We start from the raw sequence: 14,125 nt of genomic DNA, 5'->3' as shown, positions 1-14,125 counted from the left end.
CAGCATATACACCCCACACACATGTCTCACGCACACCACACACATCACCCCCCCCCCCCCCCCCCCCCCCCCCCCCCCCCCCCCCCACACACTTCTTTGCACTTAAAAGCAGGGGCAAGTCAGAGGCTGCCCTTCAAGTGGGCTGGTTCCCCAGGAAGGGTCGGATCATCTCTTACATAAAGTCATCAGAATCGTTGAAGACAGAGGCCTGGTCTTGTGGCTGTTTTTCCTGCCATTTCTCAACAAAGGAGGCACTGCCAGGTCTCTAGAAAATTACTGGTTGTTTTTTGTTTTATTGGCTTTCAACTTGATTCACCTAAGCTGTCTTTCTAACAACTATGTGGCACCAAGGCGTCTGTGGGCATTTACTCCCTGTCTATGTTAACAAGGGAGGAGGTGGGATGAGGGAAGGAGAAGGAAACGAAGGCGGAGGAGCTCAGAGCTGAGCACGCGGCAGCTGGATTGGGAGCAATTAGGTGGCTGTCGCTCTAACAGAGACTGAAATATTTATGTGCGTTATGCTAAAATGTTGGGTCTAGAATGACAGCGGCATGGTTATTACTAAACTAGAGGCTTGTGAGAAAGTGATGCACTATGATTATTCATTCGTTTATTCATTCATTTCACAGTTATTTACTGAGCCCCTGTACAGCGACTTCCTGTTGCAACCCCGTGGTACACTGCAGGGGGCAGCATGGCATCCTTTACTCTCTATTCCAAATCAGTTGTTTCTTGAACACAGATACTCTTCCATGTTTCTCTAGTCCTAGTTTAAAATATTAAAGCAATACCTATTTGTTCTAGAAAAATTTAAAAAGGCAAAAAAATTAAACAGAGAAAAACAGCATTAAAGTCATCTGTAATTATAATCGAGGTAGCCTTCGCTAACATTGGGTCTAGGGCCTTTCTGGTTTTATATTAGAATACGTACACGCAGAGGATCCCTCTATGAATATTATTTTATAATCTAGTCTTTTACAGGTGTACTTTACACACAGTAAAATCAACTCTTTTGGTAAACAGTCGCGTGAGTACTGACACATGCATGCAGGTGTGTAATCGCCCCCCGGTCTGCAGCCGGCTCTTATTTACTTTGTTCTATATTACAAACATATTTCTGTGCCACTGAGGTAGATCTATATCACTGTTTTTAGTTGATGCATGGTATGCCATCAGATAGACGCAAGCTAATTTATTTTACCAGTGGAAGCCTCTGTCACACACACCCCTAGCATTTGTCCTCAGGACAGGGGACAGAGACACCCTCCTCCTGCCATGCACACACTCAGCGGCATGGGGGGGTCCACAGGCTGCCTTGCTCGCTTGCTTAACCTGCTACACACATGCGTGGAATGGAATCTGGTCCTGCAGAATGCTAGGGAAGGGGCTGTTCTGATTACGTGGGATCTGCTGGTTAACTGAGCTAGACACTTCCACATTTCTTCCTTTGTAGTTGAAAATCTTTCAGAGTCCACTTTCTTGTTAAGTTTCATATAAACATATCCAATTCATAGCACAGTAAAGCCAGAGCAGTTTCTGAGTTGAAGCGAGCTTCTTGTAATACGGCACAATGTTTTGTTTAATCGCTTGGTGATCTGGAGTGTGCAGAGCCATCCTTCTGATGGCCTGTGACCGCTGTTGAGAACTGGAGAGGGGCTTGGGCAGAATCTACACTGACTCCAGGAAGCACGTGAGTATGATCTCTTGAATGAAATCTCTGATAAAAACTTGCCTTCCTGTCCTTCGGCTCTGTGCTTGGTCATTTAGATTTTTTTTTTTAAAATACAATTATCCTAAAGGTTTTGCAAGTTGTTTTTACTTTCCTTTTTTGTTGCTCCCCAGAACAAACTTTTCAATGCCTGCCTTTTCTTTTCACTAGGATATGACAGAGTTAGCATTAATATTTCATAGCCCAGCATGCACATGGTGCTGTTTTCCTTTTAGATTTACAGACAATCCACACATTTGGTATGAAGGACAAGCCTTTAGGACAGGATTTTTCAGATTGTGCCTGGCACACCTGTGCTTTAGCATCACTGAGCATGTTTACTGAAAGAGCACCTTCTCTGGCTCCACACAACCCCTGGGTCAGAACATCTGAAGGTGGGGCCGGGGGACCCACCTTTTTCACAGCTCCCCACCGCACCCTGGGTGATTCTGGTGCTGGCGGTAGTTCAAGAACCACTTCTTCCGAGACTTGTTATTTACTTGTGGGTTCTAAAGGTGCAGTTCTGGGCATCTGGCAATGGGGGCTTTTCATGGATTTAGTGGCAGCTCAGCAGACAGGCTCAATTCAGACCTGGAGACTTGAGCAACAGGGTTCTGCAGTAACTCACGCTTCTGCAGACACCTCTGTGGGGTTAGAAGGAAGTCACTGGACAGGAGGGACACTATGTCACTGACTCGGCTGGCTCTATGCTAGTGCAGGGCCCTGGCTGCTGAGCCCAGACAGCTGCCGTGTGGGCAGCACCGCTTGTGCCCAGGCACTTTGCTGGTTGTAGCCGGCGTGGCCCCTTCCTTTGGGCAAGGCCACAGCTGATGGGCGCCCCTGAGGTGGCTGTGGTGCCTCTGTGGGCACTGCCACCTCACCTGTCTGCTGCTGCTGCTCGGAAGCCCTCCCGGTGATCCACTGGGAAGGCCTTGCTGTTCTCTAACATTGTCACAGAAGTGACGAGCAGGACGACTGGACACCCCACTGTCCTACATCTTTTGGTGAAACAGCTCTTGCTTTTTCCCTCACAGGCTCTGATCTCCCTAGCATTTGGGCCTGAGTCTACGGGGGAGGAAGAGGGGGCAGGCAGGTGGGGAAGTTTCTTGACTGAGCCCTTGATGACAGCCACCATTCAGCTTTCAGAATTGCTCCTCCCCTCTGATAACAACTTTTAAATTGAGCCACACTTCCTGGCCTAGCCAGGTTTTGACTCACCCAAGAGGGTCTCCAGTTCTCCAAGCAAACACACCTATGTTGGGTCTACCCCACAAGTTCCTGAGACAGGCCTGGACGTGACAGGATCCCAGCAGTGGCCATAGCTCGATGGACTCTGGAAGTTTCTCACACTCCCCTTCATAAGCTAATTGCACTTATTTGACTCTAAAAGTAGAAATCTTTAGGAAAACCACCGTAAAAACAAATCCTAAACAATAACTACCTTTTTGTAATCTTTTTAAAGAATAAATGCGATTCAGAGCAAGGTTATACAGGTTATATTTCACCAAAAACTTATAATGGCTCAATACCTTTTAAGTTGAACTCTTGCTAAATTTAACTCTGGGTTTCTACCAGATCAAAGTCAGAAATCCGCTCTGAACTTACTTTTCCTGCAGGAAGAACACCCCCAGGCTGTCTTAGGAAGACTGCTTTTAAGCATCTGCAGGGAAGCCCTTCCCACAGAAAGGCAAAGCTTTCTCCTGCCCTCCTCACATGCCAGAACCACCGTCTATTGCACCTGGTTATGTTTGTTCCCAATTAATTCTGAATCTGCAAACTTAAATCATGACAGTGGTGTAAGATGTATTTAAACAATTACATTTAAGGAAAAATAGACATCCCCAGTGCCATTCCCTCTAGGCTGAGCCAGTGTGATCATCACCAAAACGATGGCTGCTGGCTGTGCATGAAGCAGATTAAATAGACGTGGCCTCTGCTCTGTGGGCAGGGCCGGCCTGAGGCGGCTGCTTGTGAAGGGCGTTGAGGGGTCCCAGAGCAGAGTGATCTCCCTCCTCCCACGCCCACTGCCGCACGGCTTTCTTCTTTGAAGGGCTCTGCAAGTCTGCCCAGGGCCTTTGGTTCTAAATGGAGACCTGGAGGCTATGAAGCTATTTAAAACAAATCCATTGATTATACATGCCCTGTCTGTCTCCAGCAGTGCACAGGTTCAGAGCTGAGGAGAGGGCAGGGGGATTGGTGTCATGGAGCTTCTTTGCTTGCAGTAAGAGTTTTAGAGGATGGTTTGAGTTGCTGCAGGAGTGGTGAGAGGAGCGGAGGTTGTTTTGCAGAGATGGTGGCTTGGGGGAAGCTTCTAGGGCAGGAGGTGTCAGGGGCGTTTTGAGGGGTGGGCCAGCGGTGGCTGGGGAAGCGGCTTTGTGCACATCTGTGGCTCTTCCAACACTTCCTGTTTACTGTCGACTCTTTGCATGATTGTTTCTTTTCTAAGGCAAACTTTCCTTCCACTTTTCTTGGTCCCTCTGGACTGGCCCCTGCCAAGTCATTCTCCACATGGCCACCACACATATGTGTTAAGAACACAAGTCCGGCTGTTTCTTTATTGCTTAAAACCCTGCAGAGGCTCCCTATTCCCCAGGAACGAGGTCAAACCCCATCCAGGCCTTACACGGTCTGGCCCTGAGCACTTCTCCAGATTCCTCCCTCTCAGCCCCGCTGTCCTGCCCTGGACCCCACTGAGGCTCGTTATTTCCTCCCACGTGCCCGCTTTCGCTCAGGTCGCTGCACCTGCGCTTTCCTCTGCCACACACTCCCCGCAGCCCCTCCCCAGCCCTGCCCTGCCTTGCGCTGGTTCAAGGTCCCGGTTCTCACTTGGCCTCCTCTGGAAAAACCTTTCCCAATGCCTCTCCCATCCACCTGCTTCATGCTGCCATGGCATTTTGTCCTGCACAGGTGGAGGCATTTGTCACTCCATATTTAATTGTCCCCTACTCTGCTCTAGGCTGAAATGGCAGGGGTGGTTTCTCGTTCAGTCCTGAAGTCTCACTGTGCATGACACTGGGTAGCACTCGGTAAGTATTTTTGGAGGGCAGGTTGCCATCTGGACTTGTGCTCACTCTCCATGACAGGTGGGCAGGCTCCAGGCCTGCCTTCCATCGCTGGCCACTCGATTCCCCCGCTACCAGCGTATGAACAAATCTTGCAGGAACAGCGTAAGAAGATGGCACATACCAAGCTTCAGCTTTTGACTCTGTTTTCAGCAACCACTTTTAAGTAAAGCTGTTTGAGTGCAAGACTGACCTCCAATTTGACAGACTTTGAAGGCTAATATTATTTTAAAAGTCAGGGACAGGATGGTCATTTGATAGATCACACAGATACGTCCTAGGGGATAAAACAAGGCTGTCTTCAACCTTCTTTTTTTAGTTTGTTCCTAATTGACACACCACTGACTGTCTTTTCATGTCCCCACACTCTACAGAATCAGAAGGTAAAATTCTCCTATGTGCAGACTACGACAAGAACTTCTGTCTGATTATTGCCAGAAAGAAGGGCTTCACCTTATTCTAAAACCAGACACCATTTTGGGGGGACCAGGCCTTAATATTGAGCTGGCTTCCAGCCAAGGCTCTGATCAACTCGTCCGGTTGACACGCAGGGCGGTCTGGTGTTCCGAGAGGCATCACCCAGACTTGTGTGTGCGTGGCCGCCTTCAACACTGAGGTGAGCACTTCGTACTCACTTTAAAATCTACGCAGCACTCGTGGGGCTCCACTGTATCCTTCGGTCGGGGCTGGCACCTTTCTTTCCTCTCTCTCCGAGATGATTCTGAGCCCTGCCCGTGGGCACCCGCCAGCCCTGAGCTGCGGGAAGGCGGCTGGGGTCCCTCCCGGGCGTGCGAGCGCATGACCAGCCCTCCTTTCGTCCGCAGCCCGCTGAGCACGCAGACCCAGGCCCCTAGGCAGTGCCCCTGGGAGGGCTGCTGAGGTCGCATGCATGTCCTCACCACTGGCTCAGAGGGTTGCCTAGGAGTCCGCAGTCCATCCTGCCCAGCAGAGGACCAGCTTTCAAAATTTTAAAAGTGGCAGAACTGCTCCCCCATTTGTCTTTCTTCTTTTGGAGCAAGTCCAGCATATAGAACAGATAAAAGTGGAGCTTCTCTGGTTGAAGCCAGGATAATGGCATGTGGGTGGGGACGGGAGGGGACAGAGTCCCACCCTCCAGCTCCCCTTGCTTTGTGCAGAGGCCAGCGCAGAGCTGCTTTACAGAATTGCACTTTAGATTCATCCTAGATGAGAAGCAGCTCTTACTGCAGGATATAGCTAAGGACGCTGTTTTCTTCTCATACAAGATCCTTTCCGGAAAGACCCATAGAAGAAACTTCTCACAGGCCGTACTTCCAGGAATCTCTGTGATTTTATTTTTTATCTTATGGGTGCTATGACTTATTCCTTCTTTGCTTCGGCCACTAGAAAGCATAGAGCCGATTTTGCAGGCTACCTCTGGCAATTCCCAGGACTGCCCTGCACACATTTTATGAATTGTAGAATTTAAGTTAGGAAACCTGGTATCATTTCCACCTTATTTTCCTTTTACCTTGATTTTCACTTCATTTTTATTGAATCTTGTCTTACGTGTGTGTGTGTGTATGTGATCTCATTTTTTTCCCCCCTGGAACAAAATGGGGCAAAAGCGAACACAGATGCATAACAAGCAGACGGCCCGCGGTCACCCCCGTGTGACTGTGCTTACCTCGTTGGGGTGGAATCCGTCCACTGATTCAATGAGCTGCCAGGGCTGCCCGCCTCTCTTCTGCCACTCTCCTAGGACTGTGGAACACACACACAGGGTTACAGATGCGCGTCCACAAGCAGCGGCCCGTGCCTGCGGGCAAGGACTGGGAGAGATGTCATCAGAGCTGCCCGCTGTCCTCCTAGGCTGGCATTTGGTCAGCCATGGTGGCCTCGGAGCTGCTACCTTGGGCTGGGGGCGTTCTGAACAGAAATGACCTCCTGACTATGATTTTGTTTTTTCTAATTCAGGAAGGGAGTGTGTGAGAGTGTTGGATGAACGTGGCTGGTGTATCGGGGAGGTCCGTGGGAAAAGGTGAGGTCTAAAACACTCAACACCAGTGGTCCACCTCACTCTTCAGTGTGCGGCAGGCAGGAGAGGAAAGTGAAACGGTTTGCTGTCATCTCCTTTTATGGCTGCCATTTGCAGACACTGCCTGCGCGTATCAAGCAATCATCCTTAAAAATCATACAGGACATCAGAAATGGAATTACATAAAATAATCTCAACATCACATTTACGGAGAGTACAGCTGCAGAGAAAATATGAACCCCAAAGTGATGAAAAGCAATAAAGCTGTCCTTCAGCAGGGCTCAGAGACCAGAATGGCAGCTGCTCCGAGGCAACGGCACAGTGAGCTCTTCACTGCACTGTCACACAGTCAGGACGGACTCCTCGAGGGACTTCGCAGTGGCCAGAGAGCCTCGGGAGAGAAGACTCCGGGACCGCGGCTCCCGGCGCAGCTGTGTCCTCACCTGCCCGGTTCCAGCGTCCAGTTCTTTCCTCTTCACCCCCAGAAGAGTCAAGGTCAGGGGTCTGTGTTCTTTGCTTCTCACCCTCTGATTCCAAAGGAAAGATGGAGATTCTATCGGGGGCTGTGATTGGGCAAGAGAAGCGGGACTTTCCCGGGGCTGGATCAGTACTGTGCTGCTTTCGTGATTACGCCTAACATCACAACAAGCTGTCCCCACCGACTACCCAATCCCTGTCCCCAGAGGGCCCAAGCAGGGCTGCCCTTCATGGAGAGAGCTCAGGAGAAGCCTCGCGCTGTGAGTCCTGCAGGGAGCCCCCAGCCCGTCAGCTTATCCCTGGCAGAGGGACCCCACCGAGCCCTCTTTCATATTAAGCCTCTGCGCTTCATTGGAGGTTGTTAGAAGCTATTGGTAAGGGGCGTTTCCTGTAAAACTGAAGTTGAGGGTATTGTCCACGGTGTCACCGTGTCACGTGGTGTCTCCCACATGGAGTCTCTAGGAGAAGCTGCTGGGTGCTGGCGAGCGGGCCCTCTCTTCTGTCGGGAGCGCAGAGCTGCCCCTGCTCTCGTGGGGGCTTGTTCGCTCCCCCAAGACAGCTCACAGCCCTCAGCAGTTTCTTTCCTGCCTTGGCCAGAGTGTCCTGGAAAGGGCAGAGTTCTGGGGAAGCTTGCCTGGCTCAGTCTTCAGTTTTTCTGGCCTGTTCTGCCTGTTTTGGGGGCACGACCTTGGAGTCAGACTTTCTGCTCCAGGTTCAATTCTGGCTGCTCCCCCATTCATTCCCTCTGGTTATTTGGCGGCTGGTGGGATGGGGATCCAAACCCGTGACCTCGGTGTTGCCAAACTGTGCTCTAACCAACCGAGCTAACCGGCCAGCTCCATCTGGACTTGACACTGAGGCTCCTGTGTGTCCCCGACTGCCCTCCCTGGTGACGATGCCTCGCTGCCGTGCCTGGCTGGCCTGCGCACTGTTCGCCCTCGCCCGGGAGACGATGGCCCAGCTTCCTCCTCCCTTTTCAGGTCCTGATTTTCTATTTACCAACTTTGTGCTGATTCTCTATCTGAGCCACCTCCAATCCGAACGTTAAACGAGTTATGCTTAATGGACAATCTTCTCCAAATGCAGAGGCAGTGTCACACCCGCTGGGTCCCCCCAGTGCTCTCTGGTCTTTTATGGCACTTCTCTCATCCCTCCCAGCAGTCCCACAGGGGTTTCCATGCAGAAATCGGCAGCGAGGGGGAGGCCCAGCCCCTGGGACATCGCCGCTTGTGTTCTACGGTGCTCAGTGGACTTTGCATCCCTTCCCTTGCTTCTCACTTTATTATCAGTTTTGTTTCACCTTATGTTGTACAGAGGTTAACAGAAAAAAGAAAAAAAGAAAGAAAAATAATGGAAGAAAATCCCAACAGGATATGGTATGGACTGAACGTCTGTGTCCCCCCCAAATTCATATGTTGAAATCCTGACCCCCCATGTGGTGGTATGAGGAGGTGGGGCCTCTGGGAGGTGACCACGCCACAAGGGTGGAGCCCTCAGGAACGGGACTAGTGCCTTCATGAGAGGGGCCGCAGAGAGCGCTCTCGTTATTTTTTCCGCCACATGAGGATGCAAGAAGTTGGCAGTTTGCAACCTGCAAGGAGCCCTCACCAGAACCCAGTCATGCTGGCTTCCTGATCTCAGACTTCCAGCCTCCAGTACTGTGAGAAATACATTTCTGTTGTTTAGAAGCCACCCAGTGTTTGATACTTTATTATAGCAGCCTGAGCCGACTAAGACAGATGCTAAGAAATCCCCAGGCGGTGCTAACAAGACCAAAGGCTAAGGGAACCGAGACCAATCAGGACCTCAGACAGAGCCTGCTGAAAAGTTGCAGAGAGTTGGATGAAGAGGACAGGAGGCAGAGGCCTCTTGTATTAAATAGAGACACAGCAGGCTGTGGATGGACCTGCCCTGCACCACCCTAGAGTGTCCTCTGGTCCAGTGGGGGTGGCCAGACTCTTATGACACTTTTTGACTCTCTATGTTTGCAGAGAAGGTTGAGTGACAAGCAGAAACAGAACCTGTGCCTTCAATGGCCAAGAGAAAGTCCAGAAAAGAATTAAGGTGATCAGGAGATCTGGAAAGCCACAGCGGAGAGCAAATTTCAGCCCATTAAGGAAACACAGTTTAAGCCATTATCCTGTTCCTTGAGAGAAATGTTTAGTAAAAGCCCCGTATTAAAAAGATCAGATTTGCTTATACATGAGTTTTTGTGAGTGTGATCTAATTTTGGCACCTAGGCTTAAAGTTATTCTAGGCTATTTCCATTTTGATTTGAATTTTATGTGCGTTACCAACTACCAAAATAAACACTATGGCCCTCAGAGAAAGGGAGAGGTGTTGGCAGATATCCTTATGGAACAAACGGACATAATTCAGTCATGACCATTAGTGACTATTCTCAACATGGGGAGGGATGGCCATTCCTTTCTAGTCCCCTTGGAGGCTTGAGCAATCCCATAACTGTGCAGGTTAAGAAAGGAAAACTCAGGAACTAAAGCAAAAGGAAAAGTGAAGGAATATTTACTTGCCAAGTTTTGCAACAGAGCAAGAGCGTGCCCTAGGGTGGGGGGCAGGGGGAAAGGCCCGCTTTTCATTATCATCATACCTGGCAATTCTAAGTGATGTCTCAATGATAACACATTCCTCCCTGCCAGGACATGCATTCCTGCCTCCTGACCCCCATCCCTCCCCTACACAGTAGGGCCACAACGAGGAAGACCGGGCTTTAGAAGAACTGGCTTGCTGTATAAAACAAGACAGTAAGTATTAGAAGGAAACACCACGGAGGTACCAAGCCTACAATTTGTCTATTCACAGTGGAAAACACAACTTTTCTCACATGACTATTGTGTCTGCAAGGGTTACTGGCCATTGCATATGTCCAGACAGACATGAGGATTGTAAAATTCAAAGGTAGACGCAGTAACTTGCTGGCAAGAGGTTAAGGTTCTACTTGCGGAGTAACTGATGCCAGACAGAATGATCCTTTTAAAATTATCTCAGGACGAAACTCTGCTTTCTCAGGAGAAACACAATACCAGACAGTGGTCTCTATTTCTTCCCTGATTGATTTGAGAGTAGGAGGTCCCGTCAAGAGAAACGTGATGAGTTCGTCAGTTTCTTTCCTACCTGGGACCATAATTCAAAATAAGTAAAAAGACCTGAATTACACGTCTTGAATGATCACAGACAACTGTTGGGATTTGGTGCATAATGGCATTTTCTTTAACTATAAAGTCAGGGAAACTCTGCTAATGAGCAGCTTTTCAAAGATGCAATAGAAGTTGTGAAGGAAGAATCAGAAAACACTTGGTAGCTCTGTGATGAATAGCAACACTAGCAGATATTTTAAAAATAAATCCGCATTCTGGTCAGCACCACGAGGTCAGTGGCTATTTTTACAAATGTATACATGGGGGCAGGGGAGACTAAGAACAAGGTTTACTCCAACTGAGTCATGCTAGAAGCTGAGGCAGCTGGAGTATGTTGTAACTGTCAGTGTAAAAATGGCCTCGTCAACCAAGGGGCATTTCCTTTCCTCTGCTGGGGAGGTGTGGTACAGACAAAGAAAAAGGACATCGCCCACTCAAGTTGGCATTTCCTGAAGGGAGGAAAAATTGCTGCCCCTGTACAGTTCATAACCAATTAGAGACTGAGTCAGCAAGAGACAGAAAGGAGTCTTTGGAGATGACCGGTCACCTTTATGTGCTGGACCGAGGCTGTCAGAGCAAGGAACATATAGGTCTTGTGCCTATGCTCCAGTGACAGGGATCCTCGACTGCAATTTGCTGTGACAGGATGTGAAATTGTGAGTTTCAGCATCATGAAAAATGAGATTTGTGGCGCAGTAGTCAGCACAAATGCAGTTCTGAAATGGGAGGAGAGATTTTCATGTGACTATCAAGTCTGCAGATTTAATAAGTGGCTCTATAGGGATTTTTTTCTGATAAAAGAGCTGCATCTCTACCATGTCTTCCTCGAAGGAACTCTAAGTAATCCACCGCATGGCTGGTGACGGGACACGGGCTGGACATGGAAAGAGACTAAACACTAACTGTCTGTCCATTATGAGACCTGGAAGAATGTAGGAGTTGCTTTACATACACGGGTGGCGGTGGCGGTGGGGGTGCCGCTAACAGTTATCACGTCCTTACTCTTTACAAGCTTTGTTTCACTTAATCCTTACATAAACCCATGGTTTAGTCATTGCTCCCTTACGTAAAAAGAAACAAAGGCTGAGCGGTTCTGTAATTAGCTTTAGGCTACACAGCTATTCTGTGTCTGAGCTGGGATAAGAAGACAATCGTGCATTCTGGGCTCTTTCCACAACAGCCCGCCGCACCCCATGCAGCAGGTTTCCAGGACGATGAGCGCCCAGGCATGCAGGTCACCACGCAGTTGCACCTGGGAGTGGATGATCCCTCCTCCTACTCTGGAAAATGCTAAAATTTCAAGTTGAAAATTTCCTTTGCAGTAGCCTAACTTTGGACATAAGTCAAGACATTACTACAGTTCCTGAAAACCAAATTAAAATTCTGGCTCTTTCAGAAGTAGACGTGGTGGCACCTAGACATTAAATGCAGGGTGCTGTAGTAGCTGTCTGTGCGGCAGGCCGCAGAGCACCTCCCCTGCCTCCACCTCCCTCCGGCCGTGTCCACATGTCTTCCCTGGTGGGGTGTCCACTAACTTTAAATGCAGAAGGTGAAGAAGGCCCTGTCCCAAAACTGGATCTCCAAGTTTATTTTTAGCAAATGACAGGACATTACAAAAGAGGCAAGTCCTTGAACTGTTGATGGGAATTGCCGAGCAAGGAGACATACCTGGGAGGTTTCCACTGTGTTAACCTTTTGCCTTTTCATTGACTTAATGTTGCTATGAGGACAAGAAAGGGCTGATGAGGCTCTGCTTCCAAGCACGCTGGCTCACCAGTGCAATGCTGGCCAATATCGGGTCAAGGACAAAGCTCTCCATATACTCCATGGAGGAAATGACTGTTCCGCTTTTTGTAGACAATGATGTTTCCAGCACCTACACAGCTCCTGGCTCATAGCAGGACTTAGTAAATCTATATCTGACCGAAGGTTCCCTCGATCTTGCAGCATCACAGAGCTCCATATATTCAACTTTAATGGGCATATGGATGACCTGCAGCTTGTGATTAAAGGTGAGTTATGATGAGGTAGGTCTGGAGTGGGGACTGGGACTCTACGTTTGTGACCAGCTCCAGGTGGTGTTCCTTTTGCTTGTGCAGAACCACACACCGAGTAGCAGGCGTGTCAGGCACGGGTGCTCTTGGCTGGGTACAGGCTATGTACCAGGCACAGCATTTAGGAGGATGACACATTGATTCATATAATCATCACAGAGATTTATTAGGTAAATATAGTATCCCCACTTCCAGATCTGGAAAGGGGAGTTATAAATGTTCAGAGAATTGCCTGCCATCCCAGAGTTGATAAATGACACAGATAGAGATCACTCCAGAAAACAAAAAAGTCCCACGCGAATGTTAGACATGATTATATTTTTAATAACTTTTTCTGTATTCAAGGTTGATGATGGTCAAAGATCACTTGGTGGTGCATTTGTTTACACCAGGAATTCATTAATGAGTCTTTAACTCTGCATTTTAATGAGAGGTTGTTTATCAAAATATCTCTCCCCGTGAGAGAAATGTGTATCACCTAGGCAGGAAATCTAGTTAAGGGAGATCGGTCTTGTCGAAAAGATGTTCAGACTTTAAAATACTGGAGTCTGCAATGTGAAATGTGTCAGCTACTGTAATATTTGGTAATTCATGGTGGCCATCTGCTCCTTCCCAGATGCCTGGGCTGGGAGGTCAATGGTGGGGGATAAACTCTGGATGACAAATTCTCCCCCTTTGCATACATTATAAAGCTTTTCATTAGCATCGTCTCAGCTGGCAATCAACAGGGGGATTTCCTCTTGTATAAAAATTGCTTAGCAATGAAAATGAATCTGGAAGGATTACAGTCAATAAATAATATTTTTTCAGAATTAAGTTGTAAAGGATAAATCTGTAGCTCCACTAATCATGCCTGTTTCTGAGTGGTCAGTCATCAGTGACCCCAGTGTTTGGACAGAATGCCAGAAAGCAGACTTAGTAATGTTCTTTCCAGAAAGCTGGGACATGGGGGGTTCATTTTGCCAGAGGGAAATTATTCAGTCCCTCCTTTAGAGATTCTGATTAGGTTCTGGGAACCTGCATTGCTACTGAGTGCCCCGGTAATTATCCCTTATTTCTGTCACACCCCTCTTTGGCCTCTAGGTAAGCAGGGCACTGCTAAACTATCAAGAGCAGATTAGGTGACTCCATTAGCCTGTAGGCTCCCGCCCACAGCTGCTTCCACCAGTCACTGGATCTATTGCTCCAGAGATTCTGAGATGACGGTGAAGGAAGGGACAAAGTGCTGAGCCCTCACCATCTCAGAAAGAGTCTCACACTGTGATCCACCATATTAATAAAATCAAACACAAGGACCACATGATCATCTCTATTGATGCTGAAGAAGCATTTGATAAAATTCAACACTCATTCATGACAAAGACCTTCTATAAGTTGGGTATGGATGGAAAGTATCTCAACATAATTAAAGCCATATATGATAAACCCACTGCCAATATCATCCTGAATGGAGAAAAGCTGAAAGCTATTCCTTTGAGAACAGGAACCAAGGATGCCCACTCTGTCTAGCCAGAGCAATCAGAGAAGAGAAGGAAATAAAGGGCATCCAGATTGGAAAAGATGAAGTCAAACTGTCCCTGTTTGCAGATGACATGATCCTATATATCGAACAGCCTAAAGCCTCTACAAAAAAACTCTTGGAGGTGTGATAAATGAGTTCAGCTCAGTAGCAG

At 48.3% G+C, this 14,125-nt stretch overlaps 1 protein-coding gene across 1 annotated transcript in view; it reads right to left on the bottom strand.

Moving 5' to 3' along the window:
• Positions 1–14,125, bottom strand: part of AOAH (acyloxyacyl hydrolase (neutrophil)) — a gene marked incomplete at its 5' end in the record, with an annotated part of 38,962 nt that overhangs the window by 2,465 nt on the left and 22,372 nt on the right. Inside the window, one exon of the mRNA XM_008587220.1 lies at positions 6,416–6,492. Coding sequence (XP_008585442.1) covers positions 6,416–6,492 — 77 coding nt within the window. The remainder of the gene's footprint in view (positions 1–6,415; positions 6,493–14,125) is intronic.

The sequence above is a fragment of the Galeopterus variegatus genome, unplaced genomic scaffold (genome assembly GCF_000696425.1).
Source record: "Galeopterus variegatus unplaced genomic scaffold, G_variegatus-3.0.2 Scaffold4291, whole genome shotgun sequence".
NCBI classification, from domain to species: Eukaryota; Metazoa; Chordata; class Mammalia; order Dermoptera; family Cynocephalidae; genus Galeopterus; species Galeopterus variegatus.
The sequence above is the reverse complement of the archived record's forward strand: the minus strand, read 5'-3'. Positions and strand labels throughout refer to the sequence as shown.